At 38.6% G+C, this 26232-nt stretch overlaps 1 protein-coding gene across 1 annotated transcript; it reads left to right on the forward strand.

Annotated features, from left to right (window-relative positions):
* On the forward strand, positions 1–25845 carry slc16a2 (solute carrier family 16 member 2). The gene is made up of 7 exons (XM_038286565.1): positions 1–962; positions 14771–14915; positions 15428–15920; positions 17860–18003; positions 22534–22762; positions 24226–24492; positions 24582–25845. Exons 1-6 carry the CDS (start codon positions 599–601, stop codon positions 24474–24476), a joined length of 1626 nt encoding a protein of 541 aa, XP_038142493.1. The 5' UTR covers positions 1–598; the 3' UTR covers positions 24477–24492; positions 24582–25845.
* The last annotated feature ends 387 nt before the right edge of the window (positions 25846–26232 follow it).

Consider the following 26232-nt stretch of genomic DNA (forward strand, 5'->3'; position numbering starts at 1 on the left):
TTGGCTCCAGCAGTCTGTCCGCCAGGGAGAGGAGGAAAGAGGCGGAGGGAAGCAGCAGCTCAATGACGGTAGAACCTGTGTTGACAGTTGAGAGCCGACTCGGCCCACCAGCGGGACTCCCACAGGCCTTCCTATATCTGCAGCGGCCTCAATGTGTCAGGGGAAAATCGCTCATGTTCGGGTTTCCTGCGACATGTTACGGACCGGGTGCGCTCTGCGTGACAAGACGACGCGCTGCCGAATCGAAGCGGACGCAGCGAGCGGAACCAGTAGCACAAGTAAATAAATATCTGGGTTAACTCTCTGCAGGCAGAAAAAAAAAAAACTTCTGTAAAACAAGGGAGATTATTAGGCCAGTGAATTCCTGGAGCCTAGAATGGGAAATGCATCGCTCCTAGCCTGGGGTTCATTCTCAGAAGTTGACGCTCAGACTTCGGCTTCGTGTAGGAGGCTGGTGTGCCAGTGAACCATCCGTCTTACACGTTTGACAGATAGCCAATCAAATCTGTTATTCAAATCGCCGCTATTATGTCAGTGACCTATATGCAAGGCATGAACTCCAAAATCCAGCAGTAACCTCTCCTCCAGTCCAGACAGCATGGGGATCAACGGATTAGAGGCGCAGCCGTCCACCGACATGTCCCGGGCGGAGCTGGAGGTGGATGGGAGCAAGGATGATCAACCAGCGGGGAGCGAGAGCAAAATCGCCAAGGAGGAGAGTTCCGTCCAGCTGATCGAGGGGGAGTTCAAGCCTGATGCTGAAGCTGGAGCAAAGCTGGAGACACACGGTCAGGGAGCCGGGTTTGTCCCGCCAGAGGGAGGCTGGGGCTGGCTTGTGGTTTTTGCTGCAACCTGGTGCAACGGGTCCATATTCGGGATTCAAAACTCTTTTGGTATTCTTCATACGATGCTGTTGGAGGAACACAAAGACCCAAATGGCCAAACTTCTCAGTTCAAAGTGGGTGAGTACCTCTAAGAAAAATCAACAAGTGGGGCTGTGGTGCACTCTGTTCAAGATGCATGTAGTTTAGAGACACACATCTAACCTGAACATTTCAACAGTTAACATTTAAAACCACTTCTTTAGTTTAGATTTGGTTTTTAATATATTAATACATAAATAAAAATCTACTTTACTTTGTGTTGGATTTACAATAAATATATGTATTTATTATTCTTTTTTTCAATGCATGTGCTCTAGTACATTTTTTCTAGAAATATAATCTCAAACAAAAAATCTGAACTGATGCTTTAGACTTTAAAAGCCAGATTAATGCATGTGTGCTATATATGACCTTAAAGGTTGCATTATGGAAATCTATGCAGAGTGCTATATATAATGCTTTCACAAGCCTAACTGAAAAAAAAGCCAGGATTCTCAGAGTTCAATCATTAAAGTGAAAATGAACCCTGATGTTTAGGATTATTTAAGAATAAACTGGCATGAGGTGCTCCAAAATCTCTGCATTTAGAGAACATGCTATCTAATAGATAGCCTAGTATTAAAGAGTAAACAAAACTCTAATACGGTTCTGCTGGAGGTTTCTTCCTGTTAAAAGGGATTTTTTTCTCTCCACTGTTGCTACAAGCATGCTTAGTGTGAGGGATTGCATCCCAGTTACTGAGTCGACGCAAGCAACTGGTTTTCTTTAGATAGAAAACTTTGAATCAGTTTGGCTGTATTATCTGGTGAACTGTAAAGTGCCTTAAGATGACATGTGTTGTGAATTGGCGCGATATAAATAAACTGAATTGAATACATGGCATTGGTTTGATAATTCAGTATTGCAGAGAATAAACAGCCAGATATGTCTGCGGAAGACTTCTTTCAGCCAGCTACTGGGCAGTGCTCAGAGTGCTATGCTACTCTGAGAAATATTTTTGAGTCGAATAAAAAGGTTTAAAACTACAAATAAAAATGAAACTGAAAAGAAATGTTTAAAACTACTTTTTTAAATTTCAAAGTGCCCCCCAGCATTAGATAATATGCGGTGTGGAATGATGATTGGCAGCTGAGGTGCCTAAACAAAATATTCCCAGCTGGTGCGTTCAAGAACCATGGGAACTAGACAGGTCTTTAAAAAATCATATAAATCTTATGTTTATGTGATCTAAACCTCACCCCCCCCCCCCTACTACTAAAACCCAGTGGCAAAAGGCCACATGATAATGTTCTTGCAGTTTAGATTGGAGAAATTAAAGTGACTCTAGAAAGTACATTCCTTTGACTTACAGCACACTAAAACATAGTACAAATCTTGTATTACTTTAGAATATAAGTATATTTATTGTTTTACAACTCATCGAGCCTGTCAGACAGGTCAGAAATTACTCTGTATTCAGTGATGAATTGTCTGAAATAAAAAAAAAACACTTCCTAACTTTTGATCAAAGTATTAGCTTAATTTGAGATATATCAAATCATTTCTGTGGTCAGTATACAGCAGTTGGCATGTATCGATGCCCCATGTGGGACGACCTTCTCAACATTCCACCTATGTAACGTTAGAGGATCACTGACTGGGTTATGTGACCCAAAGGCAACCTGAGCTCTCCTTAAATGTGACTGCTAAATACGCTAAAAGATGTTGCTAGTGGATGAAGCAGTTATGACACTTACATGATCAGACATATATTCGGTTCTCTGATGTAGGGTGGAATCTAGAGGGGTTGTTGTTACATTGTGACCTCCGCCAAGGATTTCATGTTTTTAGTCAAGTTGTTGTTTGTTTATCTGTCTGTCTATCTATGTACAAGAAAACTTTAAAAGTTATGCACATATTTTAATGATATTTTTACCAAAGGTGAATCTCAGTCCACGGTTAATTAAATCTTGGTGATGATCCACATTAGGATTTTTTTTAGATGATTCTTTAAAATGATTTGGTGGAGCAAGCAGTTCCCCTCTAAACCAGAGAGTGGCAGCAGTGAGCAATGACAGCTTCAGCATTGGACTCAAAATAATCCTAAAGTAGTATACTGAAGACAAAAACAGGAAAGGTGAATCATGCCTCGCTTGAAGTCTCAATCCACTGATCAAACAAGAAAGCAGAGTGAATGAAGAAGGTGAGAGCAGAACAAACACCAGAGGCTGCAGACAGGTGCTGTGCCTTTTTTTATAAACGTATAAAAGGATTTTTAGCAAATTGTTACCAAAGGTGCACCTCATGCCAAGGAACACTTAATTTGCGACTTTTAGCTATAGGTCACAATATGGGGAAAAATTTGCTGCTAGCTGGTGGTTTGTGATCTCTTAGCTTAGTTTTAGTTTAACGTTACAACAGTGCAGTGTTGCTAGCAGTTTTACAGGGGGTTGAGCCTGAAGGTTGCAAGGCTAGCGCCCCCAGTGGCTAAAAGTTTCACTGTGTTTTTTTTGTACATTCTTTAATAAATAGTTGAGCTGTTTTTTTCTCGGTTTGACCTGCTGACTTAAAGATTCTGTCTGGCTGCTTGTAGGGATCATAAATAAATATCTAGACCAATATCCAAATAAATAAAAACAAAAAATATTCACACACCACTGACACAAAATTGTCAAGTCCTTTTTTTAGAGAAGAAAGATGAGGCCCACTCTTTTTCTGTCCAATTTGAATTATTTTCTTTTTTATTATGAAGAAATTAAATACTTTTTTCATGTTCCATTATAAAGAAATCATTTAACTTACAGTCAGTCCCTAAGTGAACTACTGTGTGTAAGAGGAGCTGTCACGTATTGTTGAGGTTTGGAGGACCCAAATGCAGAGGCAGAGAGGCTGAGGTGAATACTTGTAGTTTTAATGAAAAAATGGTTAACAAAGGCAGTCCAAAAATCCAACTAAAATGTAACAGACCAGAACCATGGAGACATCAAGGGAAAACACGTAGAAGGAGCCAGGGAGAGACGAGGGGAGGCGATTGCAGCGATGACAGGACCAGCAACAACAGAGGAACCAACAAAGAGTGAGCATAAATAGCTGACAGAGACAAAGGGAGGGCTAACGAGCTGACAAGGAGCAGGTGTGAGGAGACAACGAGGGAGCCAAGGGGAAAGGAACACACACACACACAAGATGGCAACAGAGGACAACAGAAAAACATGAGAACTAACATAAATCTAGAAATTACAACAAAATAGGAATTCAACCAATAAAACTAGAAAAGGAGCAAAGTAAAGCACAACATAACCAAAATCATGACAGGAGCGAGTCAACAGATCAGCTGCTTTCTCTGGGTATAACTGAGGTATTATTAAGTTTGTGGTCCAACTGTTTTCTAACAGCTTTACTACCTGATTTTCATAATTTCTCTTGACAACGGATGTTTAGCATAAATATAAATTTTATTGAATCAAACATTTGTAATAAAATGTGCGGATGAGGAGTCATTTAAAACCCAAAAAGTACTTTCAAACATTTTTTAGTACTCTTCAGCTTCAAATCCTTTTCTACAGTGTTTAATTTTTTTGTTTTAAATGATTTTGTCCCTATTTTGGCGCCATAATACTCCATGTTTCATTAAAAGATAAAGGCTAAGAAAACTCCAGTCACCCTCTTTCTCAGTAATCCATTTAACTTGTCGTTTAATTGTAGTTTGTTAAATGGAAACATTGATCATCTTTGATCCTGTAACCTTTTTATACATGATATTGCCCAAATTCAACTAATTCCAACGGGATTAGTCAAAGTGCCAAAATATGTCAGATTTTCTGTTTGAACTTCACATTCCTCAGTCTAATGCTTGGATTGATCAGATGACTTTCTAAATACTAACAGTAAATGTAATGTATTACATGCCTTTCACTGACCTTATGTGTGCTGTTCATAGGAAATCTGATAGAAATCTGTTTTTTCTTTTATCATTGCACATTAAAATGTTACTCAAAAACAAATGCGTCAAACACTGACATTTAAGGAAATATCTATATCAGTGATTATAATCTCCATAATCAGAATAACAGCAGAGATTCCTCTGTAACTATTCTGCCTGCAATTCTATGGATAGTGTAAAGTTGAAAGTGTAGATGTAAACTGCTGCTGTGTGAATCATTTCTTTTGCTGGTGTTAGTTTTGGCGCCCTTCCTTCTTCGCTGTCCTGTTCTCCCTGTATGATAACACAAGAGGGTATTTTTCTAAAGTTCTTTTCATGTTTCACAATCACCAGCTAAGGTTAAGGGCTGTGTGTGGGAGGAGATTAAACGGCTGCCTGGAACAAATTAACCCCTTTATTGTTACAAGTGGAAAAAAAGAGAGAAAAACTATTTTGTTTTATTACTTTTATGTATTTAGATGAGGCATATTAGATCTGGGATTTGAGAGGCAGAAATTCAAATCCTTAACTAGACTAGCCTTGAGGGGGAGATGTTACAGGCTGCTTTTAAATGAATAATAATACAGTATATTTTCCTTTATAGGTTGTCACCTTCATGCTTCACTTAAATCTTTGTTTAATCAGACCTTCAGGGGGTACAGAAGGAAGTTTTTAAAACACCAATGGAGGGTTCTTTGACAATGGTCGTCAAGTTGGAAGGTTGCGAAACACAGATGGTGTTCATTTCCCTAAAGATTGCAGCAAGTCTCCCTTTCTTTCCTTCTCTAGCCAAACGCACAGTATGAGATACGTTATAAAGCTGCTTTCACGATCAGTGGGAAGCGACCCGATCTTAAACTTGCAAAAGACACTGTCGTGCAAAACGAAGGAGAGAAGTCCCACACACAGCTCGCTGTGGTGGACGCATGGTTTGTAAATCAGGGGAATGTGTGAGACAGGGGCTGTAGAAAGGCTCGGCAGGCGGGGGGATTAATATTTTATCAACGCCTGAAGTAATATTGGTCTGTGAGCCACTGATATGAAACAGAGCGGAAGGAGGGTTGCACTCAACAAAAAAGCACATTCCTTCCTAGTTTCTTTTGAATTTATTTCCTTGTTTGATAAAGAGGAGACTTTCAGCTAAAAGTTTTGGGTAAATTATCTGTTTATAAATCACCTATCAAACAGGAGCCTTGATTTCAGGCAGAGTAGTTAAAAAGCTAGTAGAATCTTGTGAGACTAGTCTGAGATGTACTCATAAAACCATCACCTAGGTTGTCTTTTAAATTGTTAAATACATTCACACTCCTGCTGGTATGTTGCGTTGCTCTGTGTCATCTCAGGGTTAGGATTCAACTTTTAAAGCCTTAATGGTATAAAACTGTGTGTTTAAAGTAGGGCTAAAAACATTAAATTAGATTAATCGATTATTGAAATAATCTCCTATATAATCTTTAAACTAATTTAGTAATCGTTTAATCATTAACTGGAGTATAGAGACTGTAAAATGTACCTTTAGCTGACAGAGCAACTCACTTAAAGCTCTAATTATATCAAAATTGTAAAAAAGACCAGAATTCCTCTGGTTTTCTTTTGCAAAAAATTTGTTTTTGGAAACCTTTGGCAATCTAATAAATCAATTAATTGAAAAAGTAATTGACAGGTAAATCAATTTGCAAAATAATAATTAGTTGCAGCTCTAGTTGAATTCATTCTTCTAATGCAGGGCTTGCGAACGTTTGGCTCACACAACTGAAGTGATCAGTCAAAGGTTTTTGTCTTAATTACTGTAGGCCGGAACGATGTAGCAAAAAATCTAAACTGCGATTTTATTTAGATTTTCCTTTGCCCTAACCCCAAACTTGTTGTCTTTTTTTCACCCCAGGATTTTACTGTATTCTTTCTGTGAAAAAGGTGTTTACTTCTACTTGCGTGCATGAACCTGCATGCTAGCTGCAAAAATATCTACCTTTCTTTGTGGCGACAAACACACTTCAAGTGTTTTACCCCCACCTAAAGGGCTGGAGGGAGAAATGGTGTGTCTTACTCTGGTTTAATGTAGTGTGGTTAAAATTGAGAACCTTTGTGTTTTGAAAATTGAATTGCGATTATATTGCTGAATTGCTGTATTATAGAGCTGAAACAATTAATCGGATTAATCGTGATTAATCAGTTATTGAAATAATCATCAACTACGTATTTTACTACTCAATTAACCCTTTACTGGTGTATAAGGCCTTTAGCAGACATAGCGACCCACTTTAACCAGTAATTATATAAAATTTGTAAAAAGTTTATCAGCATTTTGCATTTAAGATTCAAAAAAACTTTTTTAGCTATCAGTATCTAGAATTCCACAAGTGGAGAAGTTTTAGTTTCACCTCCTTGAATATGTAAAAAATAAAAACCCTTTAGCTCTCCGATTATTAATAAAAAAAAATAATAGACAGATGAATCGCTTTGCAAAATAATTGTTAGTTGCAGCCCTAATTCCAAATGCAATTCACTGCCCAGCCCTGGATTTAATTCAGTTTAGGAAGCAGTTTAGATTAAAAACATGTCTGTCCAGCTTTACACACCTTACTGCACTTTATTCAACTGTTTTGCTGCTATTTGAACTGAAGGAAAATTAACATAGTTAAACCAGAAAGTCAGCTGAAAGCCCACTCCCTCCTCTTCCACACCAAAGGACAGAAAAATACTTTGCAGCCTCAACTACCTCTCTGCAGATGATCTAAACATCCATTTAAAGATAATATTGTCAGTTAAGGACACCTTTAAGTTTGCAGTTTCTACAGCCTAAAAGACTAGAAACCAGCACTTACAGTACAAAATTAAACAACTTGCAGAGAACAGTTACTGTTTTACTGCATTTCCACTTGACCTCCAAGTGGGACAACACGCACCACAATGAAACGTGTTTACAAACACGAAATCTAGGGCATGGGTCTGGAGCATTTTAGATTATCACGTGTTTGCTCATCATTTCATGAAGTTACTAGAGGTGAGCAGCAAGAAATTGTACTCAAATAAGTAAAAGCAAGAATAATAGTGGTGTCAAACTACCACAGAAGTACATTTTATTCATAAAGTTACTCAAGTGAATGTATTTAGTGAGTACCCATCTCAGGAAAGCAAAGCTAAGAAAAAATACACATGGAGGGGTAGAGAAAATATTAAACTAAATGCAAAGAGTTTAATAAATATCTGATTGCTTTTCCAACCACTCTGACATTCTTAAGTTTAAATCTGCACCTTTTTACAGCTTGGTCCAAAGAAGGGGTGATCCTGAGGACATTTTGTGGCTTAAGCTGATTTTTAAAAAAATAAGATGAACTGATATTAAAATAATAAAATCTTTCGATTTTTGTTGTGAGAAGTTTAAGTTATTTAAAACATGCAGATCTTTGAACTACTGCTGGTATTTATTTTGGCCCTTGATGCTGAACCGCTCTGAGGCATACGAACGTTTTAAAAAGTTATAGTCGTCTCTCTTTCTAAGTGTCATTTAGGTTTAAAGGAATAGTAAAAACACCCAGAGTCAGTGCTGCTGTGACCGTCTGTTTGGTCTCGGCTTTATGGAAAATAAAGAAGAGCAATGTTGTGAAAGAGACTGACACATTTGGTTTGATCTACTGTATCATTATCATAATATGTTATCTTTTTATCCTACCAAACTTATTTTAAACACAAAGCGACACAAAACGAATAAAACGCAAATCAAAAACCCACAGAAAATCATCATAAAACTAGATGTACAGACCACATACAAAATGCCCATTAGCTTAGTGCATTGTCCATGACTGGAAGATGAAGAAACAATTATGCTTTTAGCTGGGCTTTAACATTAGTCCAAAAAATTATAATATCTATGATCTTCAACACATTGTGTAATCGTCCCTAAATAGATTATCTGTCTTTTTAAAGGTTATTGTCAGAAACAAGAGCTTAAAGACAGTCTGCTCCACAGAACTGAACAAATACCCTTTTCTCTCATAATCTCATAATCTGATTGTCAGTTGGACAATTAGGCTACCTAAGTATTTTTTTTGTTATTTTTAAACGTTGGCAGATATTACCAACATATCCAGTTGTTGGTGTTATTGTAATGAAAAACATCCACCCAGCACAAGAGGAGTTTCATTACAGCCTTGATTAGCTGTAAATGATCAGCATTGGATCTTCACTGCCTGAGATTTCTCCAGCGTTTCTCCTTCCTGCTCCACATCCAGGATTAGCAGGTCCAAAAGCACAGTTGGCTTTTTGGCATTCCAGAGAGAAGGGGAATGGGTTCAGGTTGGATCATGGTCTCATTAGCCTTCACACGGCAGATAGATACAGATGGTAAGGATTTGCTTTTTTACGAGTGTGTGTTTTCTTTCTTTGGACTTTTGCCTAAATAAGGCTGGATAACAGAGGAGGTAGAAATACATTAAACAAACGTCCACCTGACCATCATAAAATCTCATTTTCAGTATTATAAATTGATAAAATATCTGATAATCAGAAACAGAACCTCTATAAGTTACAGTAAGTTCATCTTATTTTGCATTCAAATTAGGACCAAACAGCTATAGCTTCCACTGACCGACAGCTTGAGGTTACTCACAATCCTAAGTCATGAGGGATTTAACGTTGCAGAAAGCAAACACGTCATGATGCATCCTGCCATTTCTGCTGTCAAAACTCAGCGTTGAACCAAACCCCTTTGAAGATACTCCCCTCTTTATTTTACTGCTGATTTGCAAACGTTTCGTTCAACGCTTTTGTTTTGTTTTTTTTAAAATCGCTCCATAGACGTCATTGCATCTGAGGCGTGGAATTGTGTAAATACCTCTTCCTCTTGATGATGAAAAAATTAAGAATTAGCCTACATAAAAAGAATGAAGGTGTTTTTACAAGGCCCCTGGTCTGTTGTTTTTTTCTACAGTATGCCACCACCTCTGCTAATCTACAAGAAGTATTTTAAACTGTTTCTTTTTGCTTGTATTGTTCTCAAACAACCTGCGTCTTAGTCTGGTGTTATTCTTTACCCACATAGGGAGCAGCATTGTTTAACAGCTCAGTGAATTGCTCAATACGAGCCACTGTGGACTGATAAGAATGGATTTGAATGAATGGACACCCCTTTAGGTGTGTGTCTTATTTTCCAGGGGCCCACAGAGGGGCATAACATTCAAAGCGCAAAGGATGTCTACATAACTCTGGATATAATTTAACACTAGATTTCTCAGCTAGTTGTAATAATACGTTTTGGTGAAGCTCGGAAGTGCCCACATGGCTGCTTGTAGATATCTATTTTTTATTTTTTAACAAGTGAAAAATAAAAAATTGATTAAATAATGAAATCTTATCAAAGAAAACATCCAGATATTGATATTGTCTTTAAAACATTTAAAGTTAAATTAAAGAAATCCTTAATTCACCAGAAATTTATTTTAAAGAACATAATAATATGGATGTAAAATCTTTGCAATGTTTTGGAGTCGGATAAAAATAAATATTGCAGTCTTAGTCAAAAATAAGAGCACATCTAAAGAACACAGTTCCCTCTGTGAAACACGGTGGTGGCAGCATTATGCTGTGGAGTAGCTTTTCTTCAGAAGTAACTAAATCAAATTATGAGCAGTTTTAAATAGAAATGACTCCAAAACTTGCCAGAGGTTGGTTTCAGTTTTTCTACATCATGTCAAGCCCCAGCATGCCACCAAACCAAAGAGGTTGTTGGATCTAACAACCATGTTATTGCAACTATTTTTTTCTAAAATTACGTTTTTTTTATTAAGCAGGTTAAAATCATGCTTAAAGTGGACTTTAAATGGTCAATTACGGTCTTAATTTTTACTTCAAAAAGCCCTGCATATGAACTGTGTATCTAGATGCAGTCTTCTTATTCCTTAATTTTTCTGTTGATCATTACTTCTCTTTTAAACAATGGTGCAAAGGAAACTGGATATTTGTTTCTGTGTTGGCCAGGAAAGACCTAATCGGTTCACATATAAAAAAGTAGTTGTTTATTTTCCCATTAACGATCAGCAATCGCAGGTCAATCATCTATGTAGCTTTATTGCTAAATGTTAGCATAAAAAAGCTTTCTACTCATTTTGATTTCTACAATTTCTTTGGTAAGAGTCTACCGTTTAAGAGCAAAACAGCTTCTACGTCATATACTGGGCTATGTTCCACCTCTGGCACCTGCTAAGGACATTTTGTTCGGCCTTGTGGAAAATGATTTCTATATAAACCTTACATTCCCGTAAATCCATGTTGCCAATAATAGTGCAAAAACATGGATGGCTATTGTTTCTCTCTTACAGTGAGAACTTGACTCAATGCCAGCCACAGTCGGCGGCATTGTCTCCGTGACTGAATATTTCCTCTTATGTCTGGATAAGCCACAAACAATAATGTCGGAGAGGTTCTTTACAATGAGCTGTTTCCGATTGTTTGGCAGCACCTTGTGCAAAAAGTTAAACTTAATTACCATGTGAAGCTGGATTAGATCCTTTTTTCATATGCTCTGTTTTTTAACTCACTTGAGCTAAACTTCAATGCTAAAAGTGTTGATTGGTCTGGCATACATGATGTTTATGAAGGCACAGTTGCCTCGCCATTTGCTTTGCATAGATCAAAGGAGTCAGATTCATGCACATGTACACTATATTGCCAAAAGTATTTGCTCACCTGCCTTGACTCACATATGAGCTTAAGTGACATCCCGTTCCTAATCCATAGGGTTCAATATGACGTCGGTCCACCCTTTGCAGCTAGAACAGCTTCAACTCTTCTGGGAAGGCTGTCCACAAGGTTTAGGAGTGTGTTTATGGGAATTTTTGACCATTCTTCCAGAAGCGCATTTGTGAGGTCGCACACTGATGTTGGACGAGAAGGCCTGGCTCTCAGTCTCCGCTCTAATTCATCCCAAAGGTGTTCTATCGGGTTGAGGTCAGGACTCTGTGCAGGCCAGTCAAGTTCATCCACACCAGACTCTGTCATCCATGTCTTTATGGACCTTGCTTTGTGCACTGGTGCACAGTCATGTTGGAAGAGGAAGGGGCCAGCTCCAAACTGTTCCCACAAAGTTGGGAGCATGGAATTGTCCAAAATGTCTTGGTATGCTGAAGCATTCAGAGTTCCTTTCACTGGAACTAAGGGGCCAAGCCCAGCTCCTGAAAAACAACCTCACACCATAATCCCCCCTCCACCAAACTTTACACTTGGCACAATGCAGTCAGACAAGTACCGTTCTCCTGGCAACCGCCAAACCCAGACCCGTCCATCAGATTGCCAGATGGAGAAGCGCGATTCGTCACTCCAGAGAACGCGTCTCCACTGCTCTAGAGTCCAGTGGCGGCGTGCTTTACACCACCGCATCCGACGCTTTGCATTGCACTTGGTGATGTATGGCTTGGATGCAGCTGCTCGACCATGGAAACCCATTCCATGAAGCTCTCTGCGCACTGTTCTTGAGCTAATCTGAAGGCCACATGAAGTTTGGAGGTCTGTAGTGATTGACTCTGCAGAAAGTTGGCGACCTCTTCGCACTATGCGCGTCAGCATCCGCTGACCCCGCTCCGTCAGTTTACGTGGCCTACCTCTTCGTGGCTGAGTTGCTGTCGTTCCCAAACACTTCCATTTTCTTATAATACAGCTGACAGTTGACTGTGGAATATTTAGGAGCGAGGAAATTTCACGACTGGATTTGTTGCACAGGTGGCATCCTATCACAGTTCCACGCTGGAATTCACTGAGCTCCTGAGAGCGACCCATTCTTTCACAAATGTTTGTAAAAACAGTCTGCATGCCTAGGTGCTTGAATTTATACACCTGTGGCCATGGAAGTGATTGGAACACCTGATTCCAATAATTTGGATGGGTGAGCAAATACTTTTGGCAATATAGTGTATAAACGATGTTGGGTTTGTTTCGGCCCTGCTTAAAAAAGAAGAAGAAAAAAAAAAAGAGACCACAACAAAAATATTCTGCGCTTACAAAAAAAGATTCCCTGTAATTCCTGTTTAAATGTGTGCACGCTTTAACTGTTTTGGAGAACATACTAAACAGCCTCTTCACATTGTGTTTGAAGAGACTTGCCTTTAAGGCAGAAAGAGATGCTTTCAAACCTGCACGGAAACAAGTCCTGTTCTTTGTGTTCTTATTCTTTTCGTCCCGGAGTGTGTTGACCTAATCCTCTCTAATGAGAACACCGTACTCCATTTACATCCCGACTTTTGCTCGGTTCAGAGAGGGCTCTTGTTTTTGATGATGGGGTGATGGGCTTAGCTTATTTTCTATTTGATCTGTACAAAGGGGCTGAAAAAGGGTTGGAAGTTTTCAAACTTTGATTAAATGCTGCTTTTGTTAAAAACCCATAAAGGTTATTACCAGTTTTATAAGAAAAAAACTGACTTTTCCTCATTAGTAAGGAAGTTTATTGCATTCACCTAGGAAAAAAAAAAGAAATTGACTGTTTTTTTTGAATAAACAAGATAACTTTTAGAAAAATGAATAAAAATGTTCAGTTTTTCAGGAATAACGAGGTAATGCTGCTGGATGTTCTTTTACTGATGGAATTTCAGATTTGTAAGCAAGGGATGCTTTTCCTTCATAAAGGTTTTGACCTATGCCTTGTTTGCTAAATTTAACTTGTCTTTGCTTTCTTTTGGGATTGAGACACTTGAAATGCTCTTGTCTTTTAGATATGTCTCTATGTATGTAGAAACATACAATACTGATAACACCATTTTAGTGCAGTATCTGGGCCCCGCCCGATACTGGTATCGGTATCGGTGCAACGCTAGTTTTAATTGATTAGCTTTATTGTAACTGCTAAAAAAAAAAAATTAGATGGAGGGAGCATTGATGCTATTTTATCTCCACTGGGTTCTGATTGAACTCTTTTTGAATAATTATGAGCAGATAAATATCAGACAGCTTGTAGATCTGAACCAAGGCCACACAAACTCATCTCGGTAGTTGGTTAAAAAATACAGTCCCAAAAGGGGTCATAAAATAGAAAATTAAGGTAAACCAGGATTTATGGATCTGCATGATGGCCTGGACGTGTTTAGTCTAAATAACGTAGGGGATGGAGTTTGTATTGAGCCTACAACTTAATTTTCCGTTTACAGTATAGTAAGTCTAAGAAGTCAGATGAGGCCATCACGTTTTCCATTGAACCCCCAGCTCAGTTTGACCCACAACCAGGACAGCATGGTGGACACTGAGCTACCTTTGCTCCCTTGGAGACGGGCCTCATGCGCGTATCTTTGTTTGCTCTACAGCGCACGCTGTGTCTCTGAGAGCCGCTTGGTTTGTTTTGCTTGGACACTCTTAATACTTAACAAATATAAACTTTGATACACTGTTTGATCTGGTTAGAGCCACAGAGGAACATTTCTTAAGATTTATTTGATTATTTTAAATCCAGTCTTTAACCTCACCTTTTCAGAATATTGGACCTCGTTAAAACACTCAAGGAATTAGTTTAGTCGCTTATGTGCTGTTAACTTGTTATAAACCTTAACCAATCAGCTGCTGGGAGAAATATTATAAACTATCCTGATTTAATGAATGGCAGAAGACTCAGTTATTTATTGCATTTTCAACTCTGTAAATCTATAGATTTGCACCATATTGAGGTTTTTGTGGCTGAGATCAGCCGATGCCAGTACCGTGCTAGTGCACTAAATGCTCTAATGTATTTATAAAAGAATAACCAAGTAGGCCAAACATAAAGGCAAACATGTGAAGGAAGAGATACGAAAGTGTACATCTTAATGAAATAACTTCTACATATGATCTATTACCATATTGAACACCAGCCTGGAGGAATCATGAAAGTATGAAGTAAGATGAAAATGTGATGGTGTAAGGACTCTGATCTTTGTTCTGTTTACACAGAGGGCCATATTTGCTTTTAGTGATTGCCACATGCAGTTCCCACTTTATGATGGGTTTCTCTCCTATCTGTTATCTTCTGCAGCCTTGGTCGGGGCCCTTGCCATGGGGATGATCTTCTTCTGCTCTCCTGTGGTCAGCATGTTCACAGACCGCTTCGGCTGCAGGAAGACCGCCGTCTGCGGGGCAGCAGTGGCTTTTATAGGGCTTCTCACTACATCATTTGCAAAGTAAGACGCTCCTGGTGACTCTGTCACTCACAAGTATCTCATTAACCACGCTTAAACACAACCTCAGTCTGGGAAAAAATGCTTCTCAGCCCTGACATGACAAAAAAAGGGCTATTCACACGGCATGGCGAGACATGGTGAATCCATTAAAGAACGAAGAACAAATGAAAATGGTCAAAAAGAGATGTTTGCTGAAAGTATCATCGAAAAATATTTAGCTTTCTGTTTTGTTCCAAAAGTACAGCTTAGTGGGAGGAGCCTGCTCAGTCAGTTCATAGCTGAGACAAAATATGGATTTAACAAGCTATTACTTAACATTTTTACATTTTTATTTCCTGTCAAAAATTTTGGCCACAATGCTGCAACTATGCCAATGTTCATACATACTCCTACCATACCTACAATTAAAACATTTTATTGATAGGAACAAACACATTTTCGATTATTTACAAGCTTTGATGATGTTTTTGTCTCTTGCATTTAAATCTTTTTTCTTTTCTTTGTGCTTGCAGCTCCCTAATCCTCCGCTACTTCACATACGGGATACTGTTCGGCTGTGGCTCCTCCTTCGCCTTCCAGCCGTCCTTAGTAATCCTCGGACACTACTTTCGGCAGCGGCTGGGCTTGGTCAACGGCGTGGTGACGGCCGGAGCCAGCCTCTTCTCTATGGGACTGCCTGTGTTTCTGAAAAAGCTGGTTGAACCTCTGGGTCTAAGCAGAACCTTCCAGATTCTCAGCCTCTTCATGCTGGTGCAGGCCCTTCTAGCATTAACATTCAAACCCTTGCTCCCCATTAGGGGAGGCATGGGCCCTCCAGGGATGGACCCGGGCCCTGCTGAATCCCAGACCCAGGCTACGGCTCAGGGGATGAGCAAGTGGAGCAAGGCGGTTGCTGGGGTTAGGAAATACTTCAACCTGCGTGTGTTTTACATTGTGACCTACCGTGTTTGGGCATTTGGAGTAGCAACCGCTGTGCTAGGATACTTTGTGCCATATGTCCATCTGGTAAGAGTTTCCCACATGACGGCCTCTTGTAGCTTCATAAATTAAAAGTGAACATCAGCCTCATGCCTTAATCCTAACATGTATTTTATTGGGATTTTATTTGATAGACTGACACTATACTAAACTAACAAAATAGCTTTCAACTGGGAGAAAAAGGATGCATGTTTATTTAAAAAAAAAAATAAAAATCTGAAAAGCAGATCGATATACCAATATTTTAAAGAGCCCCCTTTTTGCTCCTGTTACAGCAGGAAGCCTTTTGCTTTTGTTTCTACGTTTTAAACTACTAAAGTAGATGTGCATGATCTAAATGTGCAAACCTGTTTACACGCACAGAGCCGATCTTCATATGAAGTATAAAGCGATTTGGGTGTGCAGTTCAGCAGGCAGCATGTGTAAACCTATTTTGCAGGTGAGCCTTTTTTCATATGCAGATCAGGTGTTTAATGACCAATTCGACCAATTTCAAACAACAACAGAAGAATAAGATTAGTGGGGAAAAGTACATCTTCACAAAGTTGTTCTGTTTATTACAACAGAGCTGCAGACAATCTTTATGCAAGTAAACCAAAACCGGGAGCTTAATTATTTTGGGATATCAACAGCCACTCAGTAAGAACCATTACAGAAAGTAAAGGGAGATGCTAGAGGTGACTCCGGCTGTTTAGAGCCCAGTTTGCTGTATATATGATGGTGGCTCCTTCTCTGTCAGGTTTGCAGGTTTTATGATCAATTGATTTTACTTTGGTTTGTTGACCTTTGACTTACTTTTATGCAAGGCTTTTTATTTACCAGCCTTTCATGGAGAACTGTGGAGTACACTACTAACAGATTCTCCCACTGAGGCAGCTCCTCCAGAGCTCCTCCAGAGCTGGCTCAGTGCTGTACACTATAAATGTTCAGAGGATGAATACATGAGACGATCCATGCAACACTTTGCAAACATTAGGGTATACATTATTTTAAAATGAAGTATAATTTCTCCTCTTACTGATTGTTGGTCTGTCACTTCCAAAAACAATGGTTGACTGTATGTAAGTCACTAAAAAGTCATATGACTGTTGTTAAAAATGTCTTTGCTTCCCGTAAAGATAGATATTTTATCATTAAACGACTTCTGTGTGGTGAGATTTTAGAGATGAATTCAGCTTACATCTTTGCACTGCTGACTGCTAACCTTTATGAATTTGTGCTGTGCCACATTGGTATAAAGCATTAATTTCTCCACACCTTCCACAACTTTGTTTACTTTTAGATTTCCTTCTGCTCTCAGAAAATAAAATAGATTTTTTTTTTTTTACTGAGAGTATATAACTGTCCAACAAACGTCACTGTCCCTGATCGACTTAAGCTCTTTAGCTTTTAGCAATGATACCATTGGATTATGTGACTGCAAAATATGACTTTAAAGCATATCTAGATGGATTAGATAGTAAGGGATGGGAATGTAAAAGTTTTAGTGCAAAGCTGTGAAGTTGATCTCCCTCCATCCAGATGTCTGATGTTCCAGCTCCGGCCTCCCTCTGACCAGCCTGTTGTTTCAGGCCTGGGCCCAGATGTAAACACAGCCCCGGCCTTTGTATGGCTCCACCACCTCAGGAAGCCTCTCCTGTATGGCCTCTCTGTATCCCTAAACATGCTTATCCTATGGCCACCGAGTGATGCGGAGCTCTTCAAAGGCGAGCAAATATTTCACAAGGACCAGGAGGCTCAAGAAAGACTGTGATGAATATGCACTGGTTCTTCCTGTGCAGCTGTTCCAAAACTCTGTTGCTCAGAACATTTTGTTTTTGTAAGACCTTTATTTGGGGCTTGGGATGAACTTCTTTCCACTGAGATGTTCACAGATTGTTTCAGGTCAAAAATCGAACAGAGACTCGTGTCACATATGAATGTTATCTTCTTGCAGTTTACAGTTTTTTTTTCTGGTCTTTTTCAGATAAAGTTTGTGAAGGAGAATTTCAAGGAGAATGAAAAGGAATGGGTGCTTCTCGTCTGCATCGGAGCTTCATCGGGGGTGGGACGGCTCGGCTTTGGGAAGATTGGAGACCTTATTCCTGGTCTGTGGAAGATCTACATGCAGGTGAGAAATTGGTGCAACATGAGAGATGCTAGAAGTATTTTCTGATTTCAACACTGAGATGTAACATTACCTGCATGGTGCTAATTTGCTCACCTAATCACTTTTTCAGATTTTGCCACTTTAAGATATTACATATATATATATATATAATATCAGATATTACATATTATGTTATGAACAATAACAAAGTAGCAATCTTATAGGGAACTGATAGAAAAACATATCTTTGCATTTTATACAGCATTTAATACAGCTGACTGTATTCTGAGGTATATTTCTGCACACTTCTCACATCCAAAGACAGGAATCTTTGCCTGTTCTTACTCTCATAGTAGATTTGAACCAAAGGCCACAGTAGCACATTAATACCCCATTATCTAAACTGCATCATCATAGCTATTGCTGTTTTTAAAGAAATATCCTGCTACAACTGGAACCATGCCTCTTTGTCTAAGAGTGCCCTGTATTTAACTTCATGTATTCTTCTACAAAGAACGGCTGCTTCACTGTCCGTGTTCCAAAAGCATGATACTGCCTCCACCATGTTTCACTGTGTGGGTGGTTTATTCAGGGTGTTGTTTTTAAACACTTAAAGGGCCTGATCTCTGAAGAATCAAAATAAGTAAGGTTAAATTGTGCAAAAAAATAAAAAACATTGTGATTGCAATGAGTGGCCACGTTTCAGTTGATCTACAAAAATTACTGCAGAAAATGTTGGCACATCAATGCAATGATTTCTTTTATGCATTTATCCAGTTCTGCGTAAATGCATGCCTACATTTAATTCATCTTTTAATTCATGCATGCGTAGAAATGCGTAAAATCAATGGTAATATCGATAACTATTATTGATTGTGACAGTATCTCAAAGTGATACCAATAAAAGTTTAAAAATAACGAGAAGAAAATAAACCAAGTTAAATATAAAGATAAGAGTCAGGCAACCTTTATAAGCTGGCTTTGTTAGCTTCTTCCTGATTCCCCTCTGCCAGAGTCAAGTCCTGGAAAAATTGAATTGTCAATACCAATACCTGACATGATGTGCTAGAAAAACATATATTGCAAAACATTATTGCAAAACATACACAACATGACTGAGCTTTGTACAGACACTGTAAAAAACAATGATGGTATTAAGGATGTTGAGATTTATTTACTTTTTATTAAAACACACTTCACAATTATGTCTTGGTCTTGGTTTAACACTAGCCTGGGTGCCATTCCGAACTTAGTCCCGCCCACAAAGTTTGAGGTCGGGGAAGTTCGGTCTGGCTCTGCTCCATAGCGCGAGTATTATCGCCCACTGTCAGGCGATCCAATCAAATTGTCAGGGCGGGCTTTATACGATGATGGACAGATCACCAACAGTCACGTAATCAACCACGTGACCAATGTGCGCTTGGGTGACAACAATAATGGCTGCCGCTGGAGAGTTTAGGTGAGTAGATTCTGCTATTAGGTCTGTTCTAGAAGATATCGACAGCAAATTAATTTTAAAAGAGGAACAGAGAAACGCGATCAAGTCTCATCTTCTTATTATAGGCGTGCAACTGCACGCTTTGATTTTTGTGGACAACAACTATGCATCACTTAACATACGTCACGCACTCCGTTGCTCTTATTGGTTGTAGGTCTTTCCAATTGAGTGCAGAGGCATTTTTTTTCCTGGTTCGTTCGAAACACGCCCCATAATCACAGCTCTATGGAGCAGTATCAGACTCATATTCTTACTAGAATTGAGTCGGACTACGTCAGGCTAGTTTAACACATTAAATCAAATAAATTCAAGTTAAAGAAGGTGAAGGATATTGCAAGATACCATAACGGGAATGTATCCTTAAAATAAATGATTTAATACAATAGTTTTTTTGTTTTATTTTGCTTTCTCTTTTAAGATGAGAAGCAGCTTTGCTGTTACCAAAGAGTATCATCACTGCTTATTGGCACTGATTGTTTGCTTCTTAGAAAACAGGAGGGGGCAAAGGAAGCATGCGGATACAAGCAGGGCTTATTTCTCCCTGCTGTATACACAGGAATACAACATTTACAGATTGGCTTGATCTGGCAGAGACTGAGTCACAGGCGCCATTTGATAATAGTAACACAAAACAAACCGGTCCAGGAAAATTCAATCAAGGTATAATTTAACTATTTTAAATAAATATTTAACACAATTATTTGTAAAAACATGGAGAACCATGGAGAATTTGGTAATTTAATTTAAACTTGGACTTTAAGTATAATCAATATACATTTACAATAATCAGGAGGTCTGGAACATTTAAGAAAAGAAGAAAGAAAACAAGAAAAAGAAAAAGACACGTTCAGCCATAAAGTAATTTTTTTAAATCTTCCCATATGGAGAAACCTTCAGGTCAGTGGAGAAAAACTTTGAGCTATTTGGCTGAATTGACTAGATGTGCATTTCAAGGACTACAGGAAGGCTTAGGAAACTGTACATTACTGTAAATCATGATAGTGTTAGCATCATGCTGTGGGATTGGTTTACTGCCAGTGCTACATTGCTCAAACACTGACCTCACCATTCTTTATCTGCTCCTCAAATAAGCCAGATGATTGATTTGAACATGGATGTTTCACCATGACGAGCCCAGGCACACACTGTACATTTACAATTATTTATCACTTATTTATTTAAATGTTGAAATCCTGCTTTGTCTGTAAAACCACCCGTTTGGTGCCCTCCTCAGGTTAAAGGAAAATTACAGCATCTGATATGTGCCCAGCTGAGATTATAATGTAATTTAGGAGAACTGATGTTAGCTGCTGTATTCTGGACAGTGGTGGTTCACTCAGGGACTGACAATAAATGTAATGATTTTGCTCTAATGTAAAATTAATAAATTGTGGTTTTCTTCATTTTGAAAATTAATAAAAAAACTAGTCTGCATCATATTTTAACTTTGACTGTCGGCAGAAACAGTGCAACACTGTAAAAAATCCTTTTCGTCGAAGGTGAGGATGTGATGATAGAAAAGTAATATGCAAAAAGTTTTTCAGATGATAAAAGAAAACATGCCAGCAATAAGCACGGTAGAAGCAGCTTTGCAATGAAGAGCCTTTTCTCCAGGTTAAAAAAATATGAACTGAAAAATACATTTCCTACAAACAAATCTTCCTTAAGTCCTAAGGCAATAGTTTAATATGCTTCAAAAAAGCGTGGTATGCGTCCTTTAAAAAGGTTTTTGAGTGAAAATAATTGGTTTAACATATTTTGTTTTGACATCACCTTGCACAGACATTAACATCACAATGAACTACCTGAAGAACTTCCCAATAATACCTTTGAGGACGTTTACATTTTTATCTGAGGTGTGCAGGGAGCAAGTAAAGGCAGGCCAGAACAGGAGGTATGTCACTTTTTTGGTCTTCATCAGCAGCCTTGCTGCAACAAAAACTAAACAGACTGAATGCAAGCAAAGGAGGTTTTCTTCAAAAAACTAAACAGACTGTTTTAGTAGTCAAGGAAATGGTTGCTTGAATATATGCACTCAACTGGGAAATGTTTCCTAAGTGATAAAAGTATCTTACATTGATTGTCAAAAGACAAGGAGCTGTGAAAATTGACAGCCAGATTTGTAATGCTACATTTCACAGCTGAAACTATAAAGAGGAAATCATCGGGGGAAAATGACGAGATTCAGTGTTGTTGTACAGCCATAGTGTTTAGACAGTTTTTAGGTCTTAAAATAGTCAAGGACTTTGCTGATGGCAACTAAAACATATTATTACTTCACACTTTACTGCTGGAAATTATACAAAATATATTTTGTTTTATGCAAGCCTTTATTTACAATTTAAAAAATGTTGGAACTGCATGAAAATCAATTCAATTAATTATGTAAAATGAATTAAGCAATAAATGAATATTGGAATTAAAGTTACAGTGTGTAACTTTTAGCGACATCTAGCGATCAGGCTGCAGACTGCAGCAACATGAACATCTCCCCCCCACCGCTTCTACCCCCCAACAGTAAGGCGAGCGTTACGGGACAAAATGTCTTCCAACACGTCCGCATCACCTACCTTCTCAAGTGATGAGGTTTGTTTACATAGATTATTTTACAGATAATATTTCATTAGTCTGTGTAGGGTATAGATTTCATGTAGACTTAAGATAATAAATATACCCGTTATTTTTTCTACATCGTTGTGACGTTTTGGCGATCTCGCAATCGCTAGTTTGTTGGTTCTGCGCTGCCGTAGCGCAAAGATGTCTGCCTCCATGGCTGCGAGACCCGCTCCTTTGTAATTATAAATAACGAATTCTAAGGCAACACAAATATTAAGGTTAAGAGGCTGAGCTCGTAGATGATGATAAATAACATAGTTATGTATAATATATTACATTTCTGACTGTATATCCCTGTAATTATTACACACTGTAGCTTTAAGTAAGTTTTGTCTTGAAACCTATAAAAGATGTTTTTTATGTTCTCAGTTAAGTTCACTCTTAAAGAATCAGGAGCTTTAACATAAAGAGATCTTGCTGCTTTTCCTGTGTTCCAGGTTGTTTCCTTCATAGCTCTGGGCCTGATGTCCATGATGATTCCTCAGTGCTCGGTGTTCGAGGCGCTGGTGGTGGTGTGTGTGTTCCTGGGGCTCTGTGATGGCTGCTTTCTCACCATGATGGCTCCCATCGCCTTCGAGCTGGTCGGTCCCATGCAGGCCTCACAAGCCATAGGTTACCTTCTGGGCCTTATGTCCCTTCCCATGATGGCGGGTCCACCCATTGCAGGTATCTGTCCGCCTTGTTTCTGAGATTTAATATTTCTTCTGTAAAGAATTAAACATTACAAAATCTTAGCTGACAAATGTTCACTGGGAAAACTTTCAGACAGGATGTGAGAAGTAAAGGTGAAGTGGGACAAAAGCCTTGCAGCTCAGATTGCTGGGACTGTAGCCAACTGCAGGCTACTCAAAGCATTTGTGTTGAGGGTAAAAGCACACAAGGGTGAAAGTCATCACTTTACCATCATAACAAAAGATGCTTCTTTCATTGTTCCTGAAAACGAACCACTAAACACTTCTTTGATGACTCAGGCATGGCCTTGGCAGCCTAATTTATTTATTACTTACTCCTGTTACTTCTCCTTTGCTGAAATACACACAATATCTCTGCTAACATACCAAAGCAGAAATAGACATAACAGATGCCAAAGTATAAACAATACAAGAAAGAACATACATATACAATGTCTGCTTTTGGCTGGACAAAGATTTAGTCTGGAAGGTTGCAATTATTGCAGCAAGATGCTTGAAATAGTGTTCAGCAATCTCGTCCAGTTACCTTATTCACTCCTGACACTTATTGCAACATAGGTGCTGGTTGTTTAACCGGTTAACCTTTAGTGTGCAAATGAGCAAACCATTGAAAAAAGATCCTGAAAAGCTGAATAAAGCTTTTCTGTCGTAAGAAGGGCCTTTTTTAGATGCATCCCTCTGAGCTTGGGTGCATCTGGGACAGAAAACTGTCTAACAGATCCACATTCAGCACATAGTTCAACAGGAGAGAGGCTGCTAACAAAAAGAAAATTCTGTAATATAACTTTTAAATGCTAAAGAGATGTTCCGTTCATAACATTTTCAGCTCAAATCTAAACATTTCACATAAGCAGAGTCCTATAAATGGGAACATTAGGGCCAGCAACAGGTATGGAAAGCCTTAAGGGCCACTAATTTATAAAATAAAAAGTGTCTGCTTTGTTCTTTTTTAGAAAAAAGCAAAGCAGACACTTATGAACTGCTGCACTTTATGGAATGGAAAAGTTCATTTTCTTTCTGAAAGCTGTACTAAATGAATTTTTTTGTATACAGTCTGTGTATACAAAATGACAGTAAAAGTTGTGAAAGTCTAAGTCTAGATTATTAAAACTTAAGTGGTTTAAACATATATATATTTTTTAAATATAGACCACGAGAGCCTTGAAGAAAAAGAAAGTAAGAAAAAAAAAGCCTACCATACTTTCTAGATTCCTATCTGACTTAATATTTCTCTAATACTCTAAAAACATGAGGGTATGTGCGTGTAATCTGACTAGACGTAAACATTTCAAATGTTCAAGGAGTATTAATATTTTTCCATGACACTATTTGGGAAAACGGAGGCCTTTCTAGGCTTGCTTTTCCAAAACTTTCCAAAGCTTTTCCAAACCTTCAAATAGATTATGTTTAACATTCTCTCGTGGATCTTCTGCTCAGGTCTTCTTCATGGCTACTTCGGTAACTACACAGTAGCGTTCTCCCTGGCTGGAGTACCTCCTATGGTTGGGGGCGTGGTGCTGTTCTTTGTGCCCCTGATCCACCGCAGGATCCAGCGGAAGCAGGCATCGCCCGAGGAAATATCTACGACTACCCACATGCTGCCCACCGCCCCACCTATTGGGGAACCCAAGAGTTGCTCCAATGGAGACATCCTGCCTGGTTATACCGACGTAGAGACGCACATCTGACTCACGTCTCACAAAGGTACCTCCCTTTTTTAAACCTGCAGGTTCTAATAAGTATAATATTTACTGTATTTGTCTAATATTTGGTTGTCTTTTTGCTTTTCCCAGGGATTCCGCCCACCAGCACTTTCCTTCTGCTCAGATCATCTCACCTTTGGTCTTCACTCTAGTTTACCTTTAATCCAAATCGCTGCTGGTTGTAACATTTTTTTTTCTGTGCAAAGAAAAGTTCAGAAATTAGTTCAAGTTTATAACCTGTACAGAGGGCCGGAAGATGTGAGTGCGGTGCTGGATCATCTAGAACCATTTTCTAATGAATCTATGTAGGAAGACAAACCTCCAAATGGGAGAAATTACTGACACATCTGCAGTTTTTACAGCATTTTTTTATGAAAACATTGCATTTTTTCTTTTTCTTTTTTTTAAAGTCCTTAATAGGATGAAAAAGCTAAGCAGGAGTTGCATTTATTTGATTATTATTTGTAGTACCTCACACATAGAGGATAGGAAACATGTCTTTTATTTAGTTTGTGTTGCTTAAACAGTCTTACCATTTTGTAGCGTTATAAGCTCCGCTTTATCCTGCAGCTTTTGCTCTCTGCTAAACATACTCATCTTTCCTAAACCTGATCAGTAAACGGGCTATTCCACTCTTAGATGAGCCACTAAACACGATCACCTCAAACTAGCCGCAGACAACTTTTAGGTCCTGACCTTTTTGCCGTGGAATAACAAACATCAGTGGAACGGTTTGATCTTCTCATCCAAGGAGAAAGATGCGTAGATCTGGCAGCTTTTAGTATGTAAAGTTTTTTAATTACTTCTTTCATATTAGTTTTAATCTGTTCCTTCTCAGTACATGGGTACAAGTAAAGACTCACAGTCCAAACTAAAAAAGGTTGAGCATCTGCAGCTAGAGTTGATGAAAAGTAGAGAGACATCCAGACATCAAAGCTTCAGTTTTCTTAGCCTTTAACATTTTAAAGGGTGCTACACCGGTCTACATCTACAATGTTTGAATCTATACCTTTTGCTCTGAAGCTATTAGTTATTAATTGTACCTTCTATTAGGTTTTTTGCTTTAATATCAGAGGCATTCAAAGAAAGTTGAACTTAAAACATTAACTTTTTTACTTTTTCACAGGCATCAGTTACCTTGAGACCACTAAGCAACAATTAAAAATAACTATAATAGGTCAGTAGAGTAGTACTAACTTCCTATAGTGGGACAGTTCAGAGGATATAAAGTATTTCTCAATGCTCTTTAGGAAGGTTTAACAGCTGGGTCACACAATGCTGGCACAGTCACTACACAGCCAACATCATCTATACAACTATCTCTATCCAGTAATGTTAAGCTTTCCATAGAAATGCTCATCGCATCAAAGAATCTCCCAAAAACACTCTGGTCTTGGTCTTTCTTTTCTTCTTATACTCTTCGTAGACACTTTTTCTCTTGCAACCCTCGGCCATTTTCAAAGAACTGCAGTGACAAAGGCTAGCTTCAATGACTGACTGAAACCGTAGCTCACCACGCCTATACACCTAAAAGAGCGCATAAGCCGGAAACATCTCACCAGAGTGATTGACAAGTAGGAGAGCCAGTTATTTTGATGATCCACACGGAAAAAGAACATCCTCCTCTATACCTTTAACCTGTAATTTTATGTTACAGGTTTTTTATATTCCCCCCTGCAATTTTTTCCACTAATTGAAACGTCTTCAAATACACATTAAAATGGATTCAACACACTGTAGT

Source organism: Cyprinodon tularosa, unplaced genomic scaffold (genome assembly GCF_016077235.1).
Source record: "Cyprinodon tularosa strain WSP-4 unplaced genomic scaffold, ASM1607723v1 ctg228, whole genome shotgun sequence".
NCBI lineage: Eukaryota > Metazoa > Chordata > Actinopteri > Cyprinodontiformes > Cyprinodontidae > Cyprinodon > Cyprinodon tularosa.

Coding starts and splice junctions, on each gene's coding strand:
- slc16a2 (XM_038286565.1), top strand. CDS start 599: ATGGGGATCAACGGATTAGAGGCGCAGCCGTCCACCGACATGTCCCGG. Junction 963..14,770: donor AACTTCTCAGTTCAAAGTGG/GTGAGTACCTCT, acceptor TATCTTCTGCAG/CCTTGGTCGGGGCCCTTGCC. Junction 14,916..15,427: donor CTCACTACATCATTTGCAAA/GTAAGACGCTCC, acceptor TTGTGCTTGCAG/CTCCCTAATCCTCCGCTACT.